At 36.5% G+C, this 21021-nt stretch overlaps 1 protein-coding gene across 4 annotated transcripts in view; it reads left to right on the forward strand.

The window, feature by feature from the left end:
• The first annotated feature begins 701 nt into the window (after nt 1–701).
• DDX46 (DEAD-box helicase 46) overlaps nt 702–21021 on the forward strand; it is a 64215-nt gene continuing 43895 nt past the window's right edge. For all 4 annotated transcript variants that reach the window (XM_060415749.1, XM_060415750.1, XM_060415751.1 and 1 more), the window contains exons 1-12: nt 702–858; nt 3149–3337; nt 4816–4959; nt 8711–8807; nt 11516–11681; nt 14127–14278; nt 15044–15157; nt 16464–16629; nt 17337–17457; nt 18033–18208; nt 19134–19255; nt 20582–20660. In XM_060415749.1, coding sequence (XP_060271732.1) covers nt 842–858; nt 3149–3337; nt 4816–4959; nt 8711–8807; nt 11516–11681; nt 14127–14278; nt 15044–15157; nt 16464–16629; nt 17337–17457; nt 18033–18208; nt 19134–19255; nt 20582–20660 — 1543 coding nt within the window. In that variant the 5' untranslated portion in view covers nt 702–841. The remainder of the gene's footprint in view (nt 859–3148; nt 3338–4815; nt 4960–8710; nt 8808–11515; nt 11682–14126; nt 14279–15043; nt 15158–16463; nt 16630–17336; nt 17458–18032; nt 18209–19133; nt 19256–20581; nt 20661–21021) is intronic.

Here is a 21021-nt window from a genome sequence, read left to right on the forward strand (position 1 = left end):
GCTATTTGTAAGGCCTCCCCAGACAACCATTTTGCTTTTTTGCATTTCTTTTCCATGGGGATGGTCTTGATCCCTGTCTCCTGTACAATGTCACGAACCTCATTCCATAGTTCATCAGGCACTCTGTCTAGTCCCTTAAATCTATTTCTCACTTCCACCGTATAACCATAAGGGATTTGATTTAGGTCATACCTGAATGGTCTAGCGGTTTTCCCTACTTTCTTCCATTTAAGTCTGAATTTGGTAATAAGGAGTTCATGATCTGAGCCACAGTCAGCTCCTGGTCTTGTTTTTGTTGGCTGTATAGAGCTTCTCCATGTTTGGCTGCAAAGTAACAATATGTATAAATGAATATATAAATGAATGAGAGTGAGTTGAAATGTTTGTAGCATCTCTTAGCTCAGGTTAAGGCAGATGTCAGTGCACGTCCTGGGACACCTCGGGGATATTTATGGCGCTTCAGCGTTGCTAGTGAGAAAGACCCTCCCAGGGTATGCAAGGTTGAAGCACTGCCCACTACCGCATCGAGACCGGCGGGCTCCAGTGACTGCAAGAAAACGGCGGAGACAATCGGTTTTCGCGCATCCGGTGCTGGGCGGCCTCCAGCCTATAGGGGACGCTGTGGAGCGACAACCACTTCCGGCCCGATTTTTCCTTCCTGCCGCTGGCGCCAGCACGTCTTGTTTTCGTTGGCCGCGTTCGGATGGCAGCTGCCACTGTGGCTGCAGCCGCCTCTTAGTAGTGCTCCTTTCCCGGCGTGCCGAGGGCGGTGCGTTCTCCTAATCTGTCCGGTTCTCCTGCGCGTGGTTCCGAAGGGCGCCGGTTTCCCGCAGCAGGCGGTATGGGCAGGGAGTCACGGTAAGGCGGAGCGCCGACCGCCGAGCGGCTTCTTTGGGGGCAACAGGCGGGAGTCGAGGTGGCCTCGGGGCCTGGCCTGGCTAGCGCGGCCCCACGTGTGGCCAGCGCTGCCCGCGGCTGCTGGAGGGGCTGGGGACCTCTGCTAAGGGAGTGGCTGCACTTGGGTGAGCAGCAGGCACAAGGTTCACCTGCTCTGCCATCGGCCGGTTCGAGCCCCTGGGGCGGGAACAGCTCTCCAGGACTTCTAAGAGATCCCGCCATTTCCGCGGAGCTTACCAGGATCTCCTCATTCAGTGGCGATCCCAAGTGAATTTCTCACCACTTCGTGTTTGGACCATATCTTTGGTCCCTATCGATTCTTTAGTTCTTTGTGAGCGCGGGATATTTTCTTAAGTTAATTGAAAGCGTGTGGTCAAACGTTTTTACAACATCCATGACTTTGTACATGACTAGGGAGAATCCCAGGGACGGAGGAGCCTGGTGGGCTGCCGTCTACGGGGTCGCACAGAGTCGGACACTACTGAAGCGACTTAGCAGTAGCAGCAGCAGCAGCAGGCTTTTATTGGGTTACAATAAATGCTTGTAACATGGACATTTACTTTGTAAATAGATCTCAGACTTCTTTGTGACGTGTTTTTTATCCTTTTAATACTGAGAATTGGGAGCTCTTATTAGAAATCTTTTCAAAAACAGTTTATATTGTTCCCGGGTTTGGGATCTTGAAATTTTTATCTTTAATGTACAAATTTGGTTAATATTTAGCGGTTACTGAAAAATAATTTATATGTAGGATGTAAGTAATAAGTAAGGTAGTAGTAGATTGCTACTGCTAAGTCACTTCAGTGGTGTCCGACTCTGCGTGACCCCATAGACGGCAGCCCACCAGGCTCCCCCGTCCCTGGGATTCTCCAGGCAAGAACACTGGAGTGGGTTGCCATTTCCTTCTCCAATGCATGAAAGTGAAAAGTGAAAGTGAAGTCTCTCAGTCGTGTCCGATTCTTCGCGACCCCATGGACTGCAGCCTACCAGGCTTCCCCGTCCATTTGATTTTCCAGGCAAGAGTACTGGAGTGGAGTGCCATTGCCTTCTCCAAGTAGTAGTTTACAGAGGTATAATTAACTTTCAGGGAAATGGGCAACGCTTCAGAGTAGAGCTTGATAAAATTTAACAAATCTATAAAGTGTGTATTCGTTTAACTGGATAAAGAGTATTTCCATAACTATGGAAAATTTATTTGAAAGTCTTTGAAATCTCCGTGGCATTTGTCTGGTCATCCAGGCGGGAAACCTGGAAGTGATGTTTATTTGAGTCATCCTTCTCTCAGTGTTTACATCCAGTTAGATTCTGCACTCTGTTGCCATTCCTGGTTTCCCTGACTTAATTCAGGCCTTAATCATACATTGCTCAGACTGCTGCATATCCCTCAAGTTGATTAGCTTCCTCTGATCTTACTCTTGTAATTGATTCCACGCTGCAGCCAGAATGATACTTCCAAAATAAACATAAGGTTATCTCGTTTCCACCCTCTCATGTCCATCGGTTCTTCCTGCTTTCAAGATGAATCCTTCAGGGCCCTTCCCAAGAGGGTCCTTTCCATCCCTGAGGCCTTCTTCCCCACCGCTCTGCCTTGCATGACTTTTGCAGGAGGTTTGCTGTTGTACTTAACATTTAATTAGTTATTAAAATACCGAATACCCAACTTTTGATACTTGTCAACAACTCTACACCTGACATTCTGATCCAAGTCACCAATGTCTCTTACTTGCTTGATTGCTATTTACCTATTTTCCCTGCTTCTGCTCTTGCCTTTCTTTGGTTTGTTTTCTGCTTAGCAGCCAGAGTAATGTTTTAAAAACAGTAATGCTTAAAATCTTCCAATAGCCTTCTCAAAGAAAAAAAAAGACTATCCTGATAACCACCCATAAAACTCTCCACATTTGGCTATCATGCTCCTCTCAGCTGTTTTTCTCCATAGCTCCAAATGACATTGTCTTGACTTTTTTTTAAACTTGTCTTCTCTTTCTTTAGCAGCACAAAGCTGTTTGAGCCTCAAAAGCAGGAGCTTGGTCTCTTTTGCTTACTGTTCTTGCTTCTCTTAACAGTTTTTCCTCTCTCTACATCTGCTGTAGCGGAAGAGTTCACTCTTTCCCTCTAACTTTAAAAAAGTTGATGTGTAAAAAGTCCTTTCAGGGTTTATCTGCTGAGACTTTTAGGGAAAATAATAAAATAAAAAAAAAGTCATAGAAGCTAAGTGTGTTTGCTAAGCTGAATCTTTAACTTAATATTCTAGCCACTATCGGAAGCGATCAGCATCACGGGGACGCTCTGGAAGTCGATCGAGAAGTCGTTCACCCTCAGACAAAAGAAGTAAACGTGGAGATGATAGACGGTCTAGAAGCAGGGATAGAGACAGGAGGAGAGAGAGGTCCCGTAGCAGGGATAAAAGAAGATCTCGGTCAAGAGACAGGAAGCGTCTGAGGTAAGACATTAATCTCCAAAGAACTCTTGATAAATTGGGCCTTCTCAGCTAAATTGGGCTTCTTTAAAACTTTTGGTGGTCCCTTTAATTGGTGGTAGAATTTAGTGATCTGTTTGCTGCCTGTCTGTTTTAATCCCAGCTGATTTGGTTAGGCACCTAAGTGATTTGCCTAGAACAAAATCTTTCAAACAGTATTTTTTTCCCCCTTTCTACTGTCAAACAGTATTTTAAGTTTGTAAACTTGAGATGGTATTTCTTGTAATCCAAAGAGAACTTAAAAAAATTTTTTTTTTAATTAGAGAAAAATGGCTTTACAGTGTTGGTGTTGGTTTCTGCTGTGCAACACCACAAAGAACTCTTAAAGCCCCCAGGAAAGGTTTAAAAAAAAGAAGTAAAAGTTGAGGTAGCATGCCATTGAGGGGGTTCTAATCTAATCCTATCCCAAGAAAGCCGATCCATGTGTTCAGAGCCACCACTAGTGCTGACTGGAGAAGGAAGAACAGAATGGAGCCATGTCTGCTTCTTGTTTGAAATGATTTTAAAGAATTTTTTTAGATTTAACCAAAGAACATGTTAGGTTTTAAAAACTTGTGCTTGATTAAATATTCCTTGGTACCACCCAAGCATCTGTAACTTCCCTGTTGGTGAAAAACAGTCTTTAAATAAAAATACTCTCACATGCCAAAGAAAGTTTTCTAATAAAGTTTCTCTTTAAAATAGGAAAGAAGACACGGTTATACAGGTGCTGTGAACTGATCTCAGAAAGAACTTTGAGTTTATCTTTTTGAGATACTGGTTCTTAGAGAAAATATTCACCCATAACAATGTGGATAGTATTAACTTACTCAGTTTTATACTATGTGGCCTCAGGAACAGTTTCATACAGTACAGTCAAGTACTTATTAAGCATCATATAAGATTTGGTCTCTTACTTTTTTTTTTTTGGTCTTTTTTTGATGTGAAAATAAAATTACAAGATTTTAGAGCAAGAAGGATTTTGAGATTATTTGGTGATGTCTCTGCATTATATAGATTAAGGAAACAGACCCAGAGAGTTGATCTGCCCTGTGTATGTCGCTAGCTAGTAGCAGCACCAGGATAGAAATTCTTATCTCCTAATTTTTGTATCTGTAATCTTTCTACAGCCCCGTTCTGCCCATCCTTACACTGAGGTTTTAGCTGTCTTTGAAGTTTAGATTTTTTTGCTCTAGGTCATAGATTTCGAATAGCTATTAGTACATATTTCCTCTGTTTCTCAACAAACATCGTTTCGAAATTAGTATCCTTATTTTCCCCATTGACCGCTTGTAAGAACTGGCTTAACTTGTTCCCTGTTAAACTGATTTGATAGTAAATTGAAATCTTGTCTTTAACAGTGGTAATAATTCAGAAGCTTCTTTCAACATGAGGCACAAACCATGATCTGAAATAGAAGTTCTACTTGGTCATAGAATAAATGAAATGTGTCCCCATTGCAGGCGTTCCAGAAGTAGAGAGAGAGATAGAAGTCGAGAACGAAGAAGATCTCGAAGTCGGGACAGGAGACGTTCAAGGAGTAGAAGCCGAGGCCGAAGATCCCGGTCTTCCAGTCCTGGCAATAAAAGCAAGAAAGCTGAGAATAGGTAATGTTACCATTGGCTGTATCTATCATGCGGGTTGGGAACTCTCTTCCCTACATTAAAAAAAAAAAATCCTTGTAAATACTGAATTTGGCTGCTACCGTGAGCTGTTAGCTTAATTTCATTTCAGTAAGTTATAAAGCTTGTAGTGCTTTTAGAAGATACCTAAATTCTGTTAGTTTTAACACTCATAATGCATTATTCCTTCATTTAATACCTACTGTTAATGATCAGAAGTACATTTTATATACATCTTTGTGGGAACTATGTTTTTTTTCTTTGAAGTTATTTTCTTAGTGTTTCTACTGTTGATTGACAAATAACATTTTTACATTGCTGAACTGCTATTCATAATGGGTGAACTTTGCTTGTGTAAGTTAAATCTGCATGTTTCCTTAAGATGTTAGTACCATTCAATTTTGAGATATTAATTATATCTATTAGACATAATATGTTTACTCTATATTTCTCTTGTTAATGCTTTGTTCTTTGCCTATTAGTGTTTCTAAAGTGGTGTCCTGGCATATATAGCTTTGTTTTTGTTTTTTTTGTATTGGTTATGAAGATTTTTCCTCATTTATTTACTTTATAAATTGTACTTTTGTTTTATCAGGTCAGTGTTATAATGCCCATTGGGATAATTTTAAATTTAAAATATAAATTCAGAGAAATGAATGAAATACAAACATGCAGTTTATTGAAAAAGTATAAAGCAAGATTCATGTAACCACCACCAAAGTTAAGAAATAGAACATTATCTGTATCCCACTGGAAGCCCTGCATGTCCCTTTGCTAACCCAGCTTTCTATTTGTCTAGATAAAATCATTGCTGACTTTGGTGTTAGTAATGTCCTAATTGTTTCTTTATAAATGGAAAAAGAATAATTCAGGTTTATTGTTTTTTAATTTTATGTGAATGAGTCATGTCTTCTGTGTTTTTGGTAAACCTTGGGAGTTTGCTCTGTTGCTCATAACATTGCTGCTGCTGCTGCTGCTACTGCTAAGTCTCTTCAGTCGTGTCCGACTCTGTGTGACCCCATAGACGGCAGCCCACCAGGCTCCCCTGTCCCTGGGGTTCTCCACGCAAGAAGCCTGGAGTGGGTTGCCATTTCCTTCTCCAACGCATGAAAGTGAAAAGTGAAAGTGAAGTCGCTTAGTCGTGTCCGACTCTTAGTGACCCCATGGACTGCAGCCTATCACGCTCCTCCGTCCATGGGATTTTCCAGGCAAGAGTACTGGAGTGGGTTGCCGTTGCCTTCTCCGCTCATAACATTAGTTTATTTTATTGCTGAACCACTATCCTGTGGTGTAAATATGTGTGCTCAGTTGTGTCTGACTCTTTGGGACCCCATGGATTGTAGCCTGCCAGGCTCCTCTGTCCATGGAAGTTTCCGGGAAAGAATACTGAAACAGGTTGCTGTTTCCTCCTCCAGGGGATCTTCCTGAACTGGGGATGGAAGCCAGATCTCTTGGGTCTCCTGCATGGGCAGGTGGATTCTTTCCCACTGAGCCATCTTGGAAGCCCCGTAATATAAATATTCCGCTTTATTTATCCATTCTGCTGAGCTGGATGTTTGAGTTGTGTTACCTCTGAGGCTGTTATGACCATCTTTGTATATATATATCCTAGTATCCATGGGTATGGGCTTCCGTGGCGGCTCAGTGAATAATCCACCTGCATTGCAGGAGACCCGAGTTCCGGAGTTGGACACCACTGAGCGATTAAGCATAGTAGCATATACACATGTATGCGTTTCCCTTAGGTGTATAGCTAGGAATGAAGTTACATTGTCATAGAATAAACATAGCTTCACTTTAACTAAGTAATCCCAAATGCTTTCCAAGGAGTATATACTAATTACACTTCCAGCAGTATATGAGAATTGTGTCCCTTCATACCCAGTATTAGGTATTGTCATTCCTTTAAATTTTTATTTGATAGACATGTAATAAAAATATCATTATGGTATTAATTTGCATTTCTTTGATTACTGGTGAAGTTAAACACCTTTCCGTATGTTTTTTGGTCATTCAGATTTCTTCTTCTAAAGTACATGTTTTAAAAAATACATGTTTAAACCTTTTTCTCATTTTCCTATTGGTTTTTCTTTTTAAAAAATTGATTTATAGAAGTTTTTGTTTTTAAATGTTCCATATAATTGTCATTTGTTATATGAGTGGCAGATATTTTTACTCTGATTTATCTCTTTCTCTGTAATGATACTTTTGAGGAACAAAGACTTGGAAGGAAGAAACATTCATAAAATGAAGGCAGTTAATAAAAGGATGAGGAAAACCTGACAAGGGCAGTGTGAAAATTATAGGCTGTACTCAGTCTGAGCATAAAAGATTAGCATGCTGCTTTACCAGTACATCAAAAAGATAAGACAGATCATAAACTAGTTGGGTTTATACCAGGAATGGAAAGTTGATTTAACATTAGAAACTCTTTATCAGTGTGATCCAAGATTCAAGGAGAAAAGCCATGGTTACTTAAGTAGATTCAGGAAAAGCATCTTATTAACTTCAACACACATTAATGTTTAAAAGTGTTGGCAAACATGAATAGAAAAGTATTTAACAAACTGGTTATAAAATTAGGAAGCACTTTCAAAGAACAAGATATAAGGACTTTCACTACCAGGTATCAAGGCTTGTCTATAAAGTAGAAATCAAGAGTGTGGCTTTATTGTAGGGGTAAACAAATAGATTACTGAAACCTTATAAAGAACCTAGAATCAAATCTACACATATAAGATCATTTAATAAATGACTATGGTGGCATCATAAATAGTGGGGAAAAGTGTTTCCAGTAAATGGTGTCAGGAACATTTGCTATCCTCTGATAAAATAGGACGGGCCACCTCATTCTGTGCGCAAAAAACATTTCCAAACAGATTAAAAACCAAGTAAGATGGCAAAGCTATAAACTTCTTAGAAGTTTATGCTAGAGAATATCTTCTTTACCTCTGAGTATCTTCATCAAAATTGGAACAATTTCTGGATGCCTCATCTTTAAGATTGATTGATTTATTATTTATGGCTATGCTGAGTCTTGGCTGCACGTGGGCTTTCTCTAATTGCAGTGAGCGGAGGCTACTGTTTGTTGTGGCGTGCAGGCTTCTCATTGCAGTGGTTTCTCTTGTTGTGGAGCACAGGCTCTAGATGCTGTGGCTTCAGTAGTTAGAGCTCACAGGTGTAGTTGTCCTGTGGCATGTGGAATCTTCCCCAAACCCATGTCCTCTTCATTCGCAGATGGATTCTTTACCACTGAGCCACCAGGGAAGTCCTCTTAAAAGCACCAATCATAAAGGAGGGGAAAGGTCAACTAATTTGATTATAGTCCAATTAAGGAATTTAACTCATTTTTAGATGCCATAAGGTCAAAATGCAAGCTTGTTGGGATTTGAAATATTATTACATATATCAGTTATCTTATAGACTTAATGTTTTGGTATAATTCTCCATTTGTTCAAGTTTTAAATTTCTTGTTTAAATTTTTGTAATTATTTTTATATGCTGTGTCCAATTTACCTTTGGTCAGTTTTCAGATATGGAGTAATATTTGCAGTTAGTGTTCTGGGATTAATTCTTCATTGTATTTCCAAGTTGCTTATTAACGGTATATAAAAATTCAGCTGAGCCTAGAAATTTATTTCTTATTTAAAAAGTAAAACACAAGTCTAAGTGTTTTAAAATGAATGTTTCCAAAAACAGATAGATGATGTCCCCCTCTCTCTCTTTTTTTTGGCAGGTCTAGATCCAAAGAGAAAACGGATAGTGGAGAAAGTTCTAAAGAGAAGAAAAAAGACAAAGATGACAAAGAGGATGAAAAAGAAAAGGATGCTGGTGTATGTTTACTAACATAAATAATAGTATAGTATTGAGTTTGTTTCTGTAGTGACTAGTTTTTGGTTTTACTGCTATATGTTTTATTTTTAAGTAAATGATAGCAAATTTATAAAATAAATATAAAATGATAGTTTTCCCCATGAGAACATTTTTCTGAAAGTTACATATCTATACACATTATCTACTTTTATATATAAAATGTGATCGTACTATATGCCCTATTCTGTACCTTGCTTTTTTGTTGCTTTAAAATTATGAATTACTTTATCAATATATATCAGTATATAAGGTCCTAATAATAAATCGCAGTATACAAAGATTCGAACTTAAGTAGAATACCTTTTTTTTTCCTTTTGTTAAATTTTGGATATCTTTATGTACCTGTTTACATAGGTAGTGTTTGTTGTTTTTAATGCCTGCATAGTGTTTTGTTGAAGAAAAGGTAAATGGGTATTTAGGCTGTCTGTAGTCCACAATTATAAACAATGGTAGATTAATCCTAGTACACATGTGTTCTGTGAATATAGTATAGGGTAAATTAATACCAGTAAAATAAATTCCTTTGTCAGTGGGTATATAGCTTTCCCTCAGTATCGGAGGGGGATTGGTTACAGGACCCCTTTGGATAGCAAAACCTTCAGATGTTCAATTCCTTCATATAAAATGACTTAGTATAACCGTGGGTATCCTCCCTGCATAGGTTGTCATCTCTAGATCACTTATGATACCTAATATGATGTAGATGCTGTGTGAATCATTGTAAATACAATGTAAATCCTGTGTGAGCGGTTGCCAGCCTAGGGCAAATTCAGGTTTTGATTTTGAGAACTTTCTGGAATTCTCTTTTCCTGCGTATTTTTGATCCAGTTAGTTGAATTTGGAGGATGAGGGTTCAGGTCCAGAGGGCTGGCTCTAAAGATTTAACATTTTGATCGATAGTATCAAATTGCCCTCCACAAATATTGTAAAAATTAAGATTTTAGACGTGAAAATGTCTGTTTCCTCACATTCCTGCCAACATGGGTATTTTGAAATTTAATTTTTGCAGATGTTATAGGAGGTAATTGATTTCTTGTTATTTTGAGTTGTATGTCTTTAACATGAGTAAATATTTTTAAGTGCTATGAACATAATGTAAACCAATAATTAAATAAGGCATTTTAAGTTTATCTACTATCTGCACTTTTCTTTGAATTGCCTATTCATAGCTTTTGCCCATTTTACAATATATTATAGCTTCATTTCCTTTTTTTTTGAGATCTAATTTTTGTTTTTAGTGGTTCTTTTTTTAAGGGAACTGTTTGCTGAGCAGGTTATCTAAGAAATTAACACAAGAAGTCTGGAGGTCTGGTTTCTGATTTAGTTTCTACTGTGGAATGACTGGGTGACCTTGAGAAAAAAACATAAGCTTTCTGGGGCTCATCTTCAGAGAGTATGGAATTATGAAGGATGTAAATTCAGGGACACAGGTTTTGTTTGTTTAAGAAATAAATTTATTTTTAAAATATAAATATAACCATATTATAAAATACTTGGAAAGTCAGAAGTAATTCTCTGTAATTCTAGATACCCAAACGCCATCAATATTGCAGTTTATTAGTATTTTCTTTGACTGTTTTTTTACATGTGTGTTTCTATACCTATTTATATAATTGTAGCATGGATGGAGGAGCCTGGTAGGCTACAGTCCATGGGGTCACTAGGAGTCGGACACGACTGAGCGACTTCACTTTCACTTTTCACTTTCATGCATTGGAGAAGGAAATGGCAACCCACTCCAGTGTTCTTGCCTGGAAAATCCCAGGGCTGCCATCTATGGGGGTTACAGAGAGTTGGACACAACTGAAGCGACTTAGCAGCAGCAGCAGCATGTATAAAATTTTGATATTTATGATGCTTAATCTTTAAGTCCTTGATTATGCCTGTGAAAATGATTTGTCTTTCCTTTGAAGAGTATAGTTGATAATCATGATACAAGCTTTAGAATGGCTGTTCCTAGAAAACTTAGACCTAAAGGCTAAAAGATCAGAACTTCTTAAAGATTTTGATAAATAACTTTCATTTACTCACTTGTTTGAAATAGAAAATTGTGATAAAAAATCCTTCTCATGGAGGCAGTCTTGGAGAAGTTTAAAGGATTTACAGTTGAGAGTAATAATTAGGGAACTTTGCTTGCCAGTTCTTTTAGTTTCCACTTTGAGGGAGAGGTTGAGTTCATGTGTGCATATTGGTAGTAACTAAAAGGAGAGTAAGTTATAGTATTTGAAGTTTGTGTTTGGCTTCCCTGGTGGCTTGGGTGGTAAAGCGTTTGCCTACAATGCGGGAGACCTGGGTTTGATCCCTGGGTTGGGATGATCACCTGGAGGAGGAAATGGCAACCCCCTCTAGTATTCTTGCCTGGAAAATCCCGTGGATGGGGGAGCCTGGTAGGCTACAGTCCATGGGGTTGCAGAGTTGGACACGACTGAGCGACTTCACTTTTCTGGTTTATTAGTTGAAGATACTTTTGATTGTGATTTCATTTTGTTAGTTTATTCCTTAATATATTAAAAAGATGTGTAATCTAAATCTGGTCAGAATTTAGGAGTTTTGTGTAGATACCTGTTTTTCCTTTTCTTTTTTTATACTTTGAAAAAGTTATTTGGAGTGTCAGTAGGAGTAAAACTGTTGATCCTTATTTTCTTCTATTTTTCATTTTCACCCCAAGAACTTTGACCAGAATAAGCTAGAAGAAGAAATGAGAAAGCGAAAAGAAAGAGTAGAAAAATGGCGAGAAGAGCAACGTAAAAAGGCCATGGAAAACATAGGGGAACTGAAAAAGGAAATCGAAGAGATGAAACAAGGGAAAAAGTGGAGCTTAGAAGATGATGATGGTATGTTCATTTGTTTGCTAGTAGCCTAAACAGCAATTCATGTATAATATTCTAGGGTTATAAGTGATAGACTATTTTTTATCATGAAAAAATACACATAATATTTACTATTTTAACCATTTTTAAGTGTACATTTCAGTGATGTTAAGCAAATTCACAGTGTTGTGCAGCCATCACAACTGCCCATTTCTAGAACTTTCCAAACAAAATTCCAAACAAAACTGCCTTATTCAACAGTATTCATCATTCCAAACAAAACCTCTGCCTTATTCAACAGTAATTCTCTATCCTGCCTTCCCGTACCTCTTCATTTCTAATAACATCTAATCTACTTTCTGATTCTGTGAATTTGCTTATTCTAGGTACCTTAATAAATGGAATCGTGTAGTATTTGTCTTGTGACTAGGTTTATTTTATTTAGCAAAGTGTTTTCAAGGTTCATCCATGTTGTAGTCTATATCATAATTTCCTTCCCTTTTAAGTCTGATAGTATTACGTTGTATGTATATACCACATTTTGTTTACCTATTCAGCTGTTGTTGCATATATAAGTTGTTTCCATCTTTTGACTATTTCGAATAATGCTTCTGTGAGTGTTGGTTTGTGCATATCTGATTGAATCCCAACTTTCAGTTCTTTTGGGTTTATAGCTAGAAATAGAGTCACTAGATTTATTTTGAGGTTTTTCAATGCCCCTTTTCATATTTAAAGTTTTAATTGTAGAGTAGCGTGCAGTAAGGATCACTGATTTTACTTTAGAGTGGAGAGTTGGATGCTTATGGGCAGTCAGTAAATAGCTCTTTAATTTTTTTACTTCAGATGTTAGTAGTGAGGGTAAGTTAAGGGCATGTTTCCAAGTCCCTCTGATTTTTTTCCTAACTTAGAAGAGCAACATTTCCCCTGCACATCTTGATTATTTTTTTCTTTTTTAAATTATGAAACTATGATAGTACATTTACAGGAGATTTGGAAAATACAGAAAAAAGTTACATATATTTCCACTATATATTACAATTATTTTTTAAGTAGATAAATTAAGGTTTTTAGTTGGAGTTTCAATATCAAACTCTCAAAAGTTAATGGAATGAATAGACAGGAAAGTAGAAGGATATAGTAGACCTCAAAAGCACTATGAACCAATTCAACATAATTAAGATTTATACAGTTTTCACACCAAGGCAGGATACAAATTCTATTCAAGTTTCCATAGACTGTGAACCAGGGGACACTGGAACATATCCAGGGACATAAAGCAAAGTGCAAAAATAGTCTATGGGTATTAAAATCATACAGTCTGTTCTCTTATCATGGTGAAATTGTATTAGAAATCAATATTAAAAGATATTTGAAAATAACACACATATTTCAAGTGCAGTGTGACATTTACCAAGAGAGAATTTTGACATAATCATTGAAAGTCTCAGTAAAGTTAAGAGACTGAAGAAACAGAGTGATTGCAACGAAGAAAGCAAGTAAATGAGAAATTAGTATCAAAATGAGAAATTAATATCAAGGATACTTTAAAAACTCCATGTGTTTGGACAGAAAATGTCCACTTTTAAATGATGGTTGTATCTAAGAAATCATAATAAGGAAAATTAGAAAATATTTGTAGCAGAATAAAAATGAAAGAGAATTTATCAGAATTTGTTGAATGCAGCTGAAGCTGCTCAGTGCAACTAAATGCAACTTCACAACTGATTTTGATGCGTAAGATGTTAGTTAAGTGGAATAATGAGGTTTTATAGGAAAAGGGAATTTTGCTCCATTTTTTTTGTGAAAATCCCTGTGAATTTTTCATTTTCTGTGGAAGTTCACCAGGGTGTTTTGTTCTAAATAGATTAATGGATTATGTCTTTAAATGGTGGTGATGTTGTTGTTCAGTCACTAAGTTGTGTCTGACTCTGTGAGCCCATGGACTGCAACACACCAGGCTTCCCTGGTGATAGTTATGTAAAAAACATGAGACTGTCTTTCGGAGAAGGCAACGGCAACCCACTCCAGTACTCTTGCCTGGAAAATCCCGTGGATGGAGGAGCCTGGTGGGCTGCAATATACTATTAATTTTTTCTTCCTGTGATTAAAGAAAAGTGATTGAAAGAAGCGAAATAAGCATATCCTTTTAGCAAAGTTTTTAGTTTTGCTTCTGTTAGTGTGGTTGTAAAATAATACCAGAGATCCATTTTTCAGACGTATTAGTGTTTCTTCCTCTTTTCAGTTTAATAGTTTATCATTTATTTCTTTTATTATTAGTATTATTCAAAACTAATGCTTGTTTGATTTAAAACCTTGCCAGTATGAGTATTTGAACTGTATTGTGCCTGGGTTAATTGATAAGGAAGGTATTTGGGTAGTTAAGAGAAAAGGCTTCTTAATAGGGGCATGGTCGGATTGTGAAATAATCCCTTTTGAAACACATATTCAAAGTATGTTCTGATATTTTAGATGATGAAGATGATCCTGCAGAGGCTGAAAAGGAAGGAAATGAAATGGAGGGTGAGGAGTTAGATCCATTAGATGCTTACATGGAAGAAGTGAAAGAGGAAGTAAAAAAGTTTAATATGAGAAGTGTGAAAGGTGGTGGGGGAAATGAAAAGGTATGGGATTTTTTTCCTATTTTATTTTTAAAGATTTATATTCCTAGTTGAATAACTTGAATTCATTGTTGCATTGACCTACTATTGGCTTGCATGGCTTTATAAAGTTAATGATTTTGTTTCCTTCTGCATCTCAGAAGTGTCTGTGCTTTTTCTAAAGAGCAGAGATACTAGCAAATTGTAACTGCAAATGTCCTTTTAGAGTCATCATTACTATTATCATCTTTGTTTAGTGTTTTTGCTTGCTTGTTCCTTTCTCAGTAGGTCCTTTTCCAACACTCCCATATTTTATACTCCTGATCCTCTTTAGTCTAGGTTTTCTTTTTCTTAATAGAATTTATTGACAAATGGTGTAATTCAATGTTGTGTTTGCTTGTTCCTTCTTTCTTCTAAAATCTTCCCAAGAGCAGTGATCTTTACCTGTTTTGTTTATTGATTCATCTTCAGATCCTGGGATAGTATTTGGTTTGTGGAATGAGTGAAAAGTACTATTTAATAGTATTTTAAAAATAGATTACATAATATTATATAAAATTACATACTACATACCTAATTACCTGTGTGTTAATGTGTTAGGAAATATAATGCTGTTGTATTACATTTTTAAATTTAAGTAAGGAGAAAGTGGGCTACTGTTTGTTTTTGCATTAGTAGTCACTGACTACTAAGTTAATTCAGATTATAAATTGTTACAGTTATCATTGTTTCATTTGGTTTATACTTTGTGTTTCAACTTTAGCAAAATATTTCACATTCTTTTTTTAGAAGTCTGGGCCAACGGTCACAAAAGTTGTCACAGTTGTCACAACCAAAAAAGCAGTCGTAGATTCTGATAAGAAGAAAGGTGAGCTAATGGAGAATGACCAGGATGCCATGGAGGTAACTTTAATTTTAACTTTGTTCACGATACCATAGAATGAAACAGCAGCCCGCTCCAGTATTCTTGCCTGGAGGATTCCATGAACAAGGGAGCCTAGTGGGCCATGGTCTGTGGGATCACAGAGAGTCGGACACGACTGAGCACACAGCACGTGGTACCATCCTATGAGTATTTATAAGGAAGCATTGATGGAGGTGTGCTTTTCAGTTACGCAGTGTACTCTTGGGAGAAATTCTTGCTTTTCTCAACAGTATTGTAGCCAGATATCCAAACTGGTAGAACATTTTAACCTCTTTAACTTCTTGTATACCTACTTTTTTTTAAATTGAAGTATAGTTGATTTGCAATATAGTATTAGTTTCAAGTGTACAGCAACGTGATTCAGGTATACACACACATACATATTTTTAGATTCTTTTTCATTATAAGTTATTACAAGATATTGCATGTAATTCCCTTTGAAAGTGTGAAAAGTGAAAATATTAGTCATTCAGTATGTCCGACTCTTTGCTATCCCATGGACTGTAGCCCACCAGGCTCCTCTGTCCATGGATTTCTCAGGCAAGAATACTAGAGTGGATAGCCATTGCCTTCTCCACGGGATCTTTCTGACCCAGGGATTGAACCCAGGTCTCCAGCATTGTACAGTAAATCCTTGTTGCTTATTTTATGTATAGTAGTTTGTATCTATTAATCCCGCATTCCTAATTTATCCCTCCTTCCTATTCCCCTTTGGTGGCCAGAAGTTTGTTTTCTATGTCTGTGAGTCCGTTTCTGTTTTGAAAATAAATTCATTTGTAGTATTTTTTTGATTGCACATTCAAGTGATATCATATAGTATTTATCTTTCTCTGACTGACTCCACATGGTATGATGTTGTCTGGGTTCATCTGTATTGCTGCACATGTGTAGGCCAAATTTTGATTCATCCCTGTCCCTCATCAGTACATCCCAGATGTAGAATAGGGAGAGAAGAAATGAAGTGACAGAATGAAATTTTTTACTATTAACACTCACTGTAATGATTTATATAGAGAAAACTTTATTGTAATGATTTATATAGAGAAAACTATAGCAGAACTTCATTAAAGCTATGTTAGAATTAGTTTTTTGTTTTAGCTTTATATTGTTACTAAAGCTTTCTATGATGGCAAAGAAAAAATAAGCTAAGTTGGAAAGTTCAGAAAATAAAAGAAGAGGAAAAGAGTATTTTCTAGGAGTGGAACATTTTTTAAGTTAGGAATATTTCTTCCCATAGGAAGACAGTAATAGATTCAGCTCTTAGTTTTTCTCTTTTTGTTACAGTATTCTTCAGAGGAGGAAGAAGTTGATCTTCAGACAGCTCTTACAGGTTACCAGACAAAGCAGAGAAAGCTTCTAGAACCAGTGGATCATGGAAAAATTGAATATGAACCATTCAGAAAAAACTTCTATGTTGAAGTTCCAGAATTGGCAAAAATGTCTCAAGAGGGTAAAATTTGTTTATTCATTTATCAGTTATTTTGGGGATGGGGGAAATATACTTCACCTTGCCTGGGAGGCATGTTGATAGGCCTGTAAGTTGATGGGTAAGTAGGAGAAATGTGCCTGACTTACTTGGAGAAATGAGAGTGAACTAGAACATGAGAAATCATTCTAGAGAGTGAGACTGCTACATCCACAAAGATTAGGAATAGTTAGAAATTAGTGTGTTTTGGGAAACATTTTTAAAAAATGAGCAAAAATGAGTTTGGCTTACATAGTTGAGCTATTTAGGGTTGAAAATACTCTTCATGTGAAGTTAGCAAGTAGAGTATTGTTGTTTTTCTCTTATTTGAGAATTAGAAACCAATATGAATCTGTGTGATATTGACGGAAAAAGCGTGATCTGGGCAACCCTTGCTTAAAGAACAAGTGGTTGTATTACTTGTGAATCACTGTTCTTTTATTGCTGTTAGAATTTAAGTCAAAATAAAAGCCAAGTTGTAGAAATTGGGGTGTTTCTTTGCACCCCAATTGGTTGCAACAGTAATCACTTTGTCAGAGCTGTTCAGTGCATTGTCATGGAGCTTCTATATGGAATTATCTTTGGGAACACTAAAAAAGAATTGATTCTTAATACAACCATGCCTCATTGAAAAGTAGAGGGCACTAACAGAACAATATTTAAGAGTTTTTAATCTGGATTTTGTTTTGTAGAGGTGAATGTATTTCGGTTGGAAATGGAGGGCATTACTGTCAAGGGTAAAGGTTGCCCCAAACCAATTAAATCTTGGGTTCAGTGTGGAATTTCTATGAAGATCTTAAATTCTCTAAAAAAGTAAGTGTTGAGCGGTTGTCCACATTTTTCAATATCTTTCTACTGAAAATAACCTGTTACACAAATAATTCCTTAGCTTACATTTTTATTCTAATGGAAAATACTGATTTTTTGTTAAACAGCTTTCTCTAGATATGATTTACATTCCATAAAGTTTACCCTTTAGTTTACGATTTTCAGTATATTTATGAAGTTGTGTAGTCATTACCATAATCTAATTTTAGAGCGTTTTCATCAAACCCAAAAGAGGCCTGGATCTATTAGTATTCATTTTTCTCTCTTCTCCACACAAGGCATTCTCTTACCTACTACTTTTTATAGATTTGTGTATTCTGGACAATTCATATAAATTAGATCATACTTACATATAGTCCTTTGTGACTGGCTTCTTCCAATTAACATAGTATTTTCAAATATTTCTACATCATCCATGATGTAGAATGTCTGAGGACTTCATTACTTTTTGCCAAATAAAAATTTCATTATATGGATATACATTTTGGAAAACTTACAGTTTGAAAGCCCAAAGATCACCACAGTCCTTATTGTTGTCTTCCTATGGTTTGCTTTTTAAGGCATGGTTATGAAAAGCCCACGCCAATCCAGACCCAGGCGATTCCTGCGATAATGTCTGGACGAGATTTGATTGGTATTGCCAAGACAGGAAGTGGAAAGACCATTGCCTTTCTGTTGCCCATGTTTAGGCACATCATGGATCAGAGGTCTTTAGAAGAAGGAGAGGGGCCAATAGGTACAGTTCCTTTCATTAAACTATGTTTTCAGATAACAACTTTTGTCAGTTAATCAGAAAGACCTGATGCTTTGTAATAAGTGTAACAATAAAGATGTCTTTATGTACAGTTCCTCTATAAATTTGGCACTTTGGGGCTGATTTCCCCTTACCAGCAGGTGGAGTGAGACTCTTCAGAGCTCTGGAGTGACATCTCAGAAGTACAAAAACAGCCTCTCCTGGCACAGCTCAATTTTTAAACTCTGACTCGGCAGGTAGAATCCTCGTGCATCTATCTGTTTATTTATGTTGAGGTTTGTTCTTAGCCCATATTTGTGGATCTATAAACTCAACATAGAAGATTGTAGGGAAGTGTATTTTTGTTTTTGTTTTTGTTTTTTGGCCTTAAAAGGCTATAGTGCCAGCGTTTCATTCAGGATTAGGTCTTCAGATTCAGTTTTCTTGATTCATTTGGCAGAGATCTCTTCTCCAAATTTGAGTAGGGTTTTGGAAAGTTGTTCAGCTCCTCTCTTGGCAGCAGAGGGCACAGTATGTTTCTCCTCTGTCTGTGCCCCTCAGACCCAGGTTGTTTCCGGAAGCCACGGCATGGCTCTGCAGCACAGTGAGTCACTTGATTATCTTTGCTCTGTGATTTGCAGTTGAGACTGATTTGCGTTCTTTTCGACCAAGTATTTTCCTGATGGTTGAGTAAGGCATTTAACTCTCATTTATCTTCCTATAGCATGTTCTTAAAATCTACTTAAAATTATCCTTCACCACAGTCTCTGCTATTATAAGACTTTTGAAATAAGATTTTCAGAGGTACATAAAACAAATTAAAAATTAGACTAAGCTCTGAACTTGATTGCAGAGGTTAAATTTAACACTTCAAAGATTAGCCTCAAGAATTTTGGTGGTTAGGCTTTTGACATATTTATCTTTTCAGCTGTCATCATGACTCCAACTCGAGAACTGGCTTTACAAATTACTAAAGAATGTAAGAAGTTTTCGAAGACCTTGGGCCTTAGAGTGGTCTGTGTTTATGGAGGAACAGGAATCAGTGAGCAGGTAGATATAAAAGAAACGTTCAGTTTTTTCGTTTTTTTGGAATTGAATGATTTAATAATGTAGAAGTGATTATTTGTTTTAGTGTTTTCTATAATGATTGCTTCTAAAATCTTAAAAAGAAGTGTGATAATAAGAATGAATTATGTTAAAGTTATATTTTAGAATTTTTGAGTCGTTTTCATATCTTAGCTTTACCATGCTTCTTCGCCTTTCCCCCCTCAAGGAAGCAGATAGTTTTTTCATTTTACAGATGTTCAGAAAGGTTAAGTTGACTGAAGTCTTTAACTTAAAAAGACTTTGTCCTAGAACCGGGGTGTTATGATTCCTGGACCAGCATTTATTCTTTAATCTAAGTGACATCTTTAAAAGGTGGTGTTGAGTGTGATATACTAATATCAGAGTTTCATTTGCATTCCTAAATGATTTTAGGGAGAATTATTTAAACATACCTTCATTCACTCCAGTCTTTAGTTTGGCGTTTTTCTGTGTGTCTTCTAAAGAATGATAGCCATCAGATATTTTGCTTTAACTAGAAGAAGGAAAAAAAGCTGGTCAGATTAAGTTTTGGAAATGTTAAACTGCAAAATTAAATCTTTCCTGCAAGACTGCATAGTTGTTAAAAAGCTAGTGCATATTGTGATGCTGGCAAAAGGGATAAATGACATTTTCTGAGCATATTTAACCCGAAATCCCTTCTTAAGGACTTCATTTTCTCAGATTTTTAGATACATTTTGGGAATATTTGCTTTTGTTATCCCAGTGCTATTTTTAAACGTTGCACTTAGTTTTCTGAGTTTATCTTTGTCAATTTTTTTTTGCCATAAACTATAGTTAAGAAATACAGTTACTAAGTAAGCTGGTACATAGCTGCATATTTATATAGAAGTTAAAGTTTTATGATACCTTACATAGTTTGGTGTTTTCCATTTTACTTTGTTTCAAAAACAGTTTGTGACTTAAACTGATTTCGTAATTCATTAATGGAAACACCTCTGAAATTGAAAACCATTGACCTATTACGTTTCTTTACTTATTGCTCTCATGTTCCTTTCTTGGTTTTGAGGAATCGTGTCAAATTAAAATTGGTAAAATTCTCTGATTTTCATTGATTTCAGAGTTATAGCACTGTGTGGTCTTGTTGCTGCTACCTATTCCTCTAGTAGTTCTCCCACATTCCAAAGAATTAAGTAAGAGGCTTTGATATCTTCTGATCAGACCTGGCTGTCTTGTCTTATGGAGCTCTGCAAGGACCTCAGGCAGTATTTTCAAGTCTGTGAAGACGCATTAGTGATAAATAGAGTATAAAATTTCATCTTTTTTTATTAGATTGCTGAGCTGAAAAGAGGTGCTGAAATTATTGTTTGTACACCTGGTCGAATGATTGACATGTTAGCAGCTAATAGTGGTAAGTTGGGGATAGGTTTTTGTTTTGTTTTTATTTGTTTATTTATTTTTTGGTTGTCTTTTCTCCTTTTTGAATTATGTACATTTCTGTTAAAGCAGATACAAGAAACCACCAAAGGGTTTCTTTCTACATTTCTTCTTAAAGCTGTAATATCTTAAAATTTATATTGTAACAAGCTTATTGTTGCAATGTTCATAATAATATTTTCGCAGTGTAATTAAAAATTTTTTTTGACAACCACTCAATCTGATGTATTGTTTTTTTTAAAGCGCTTAACATGGATTCTTAATCTGATTTTGGCCTACCTTTGCTTTTGAAAGGGTAGGGGATTATGTTTTTTTAATTGTACAATTTAAATTTT

The sequence above is a fragment of the Ovis aries genome, chromosome 5 (assembly GCF_016772045.2).
Source record: "Ovis aries strain OAR_USU_Benz2616 breed Rambouillet chromosome 5, ARS-UI_Ramb_v3.0, whole genome shotgun sequence".
NCBI lineage: Eukaryota > Metazoa > Chordata > Mammalia > Artiodactyla > Bovidae > Ovis > Ovis aries.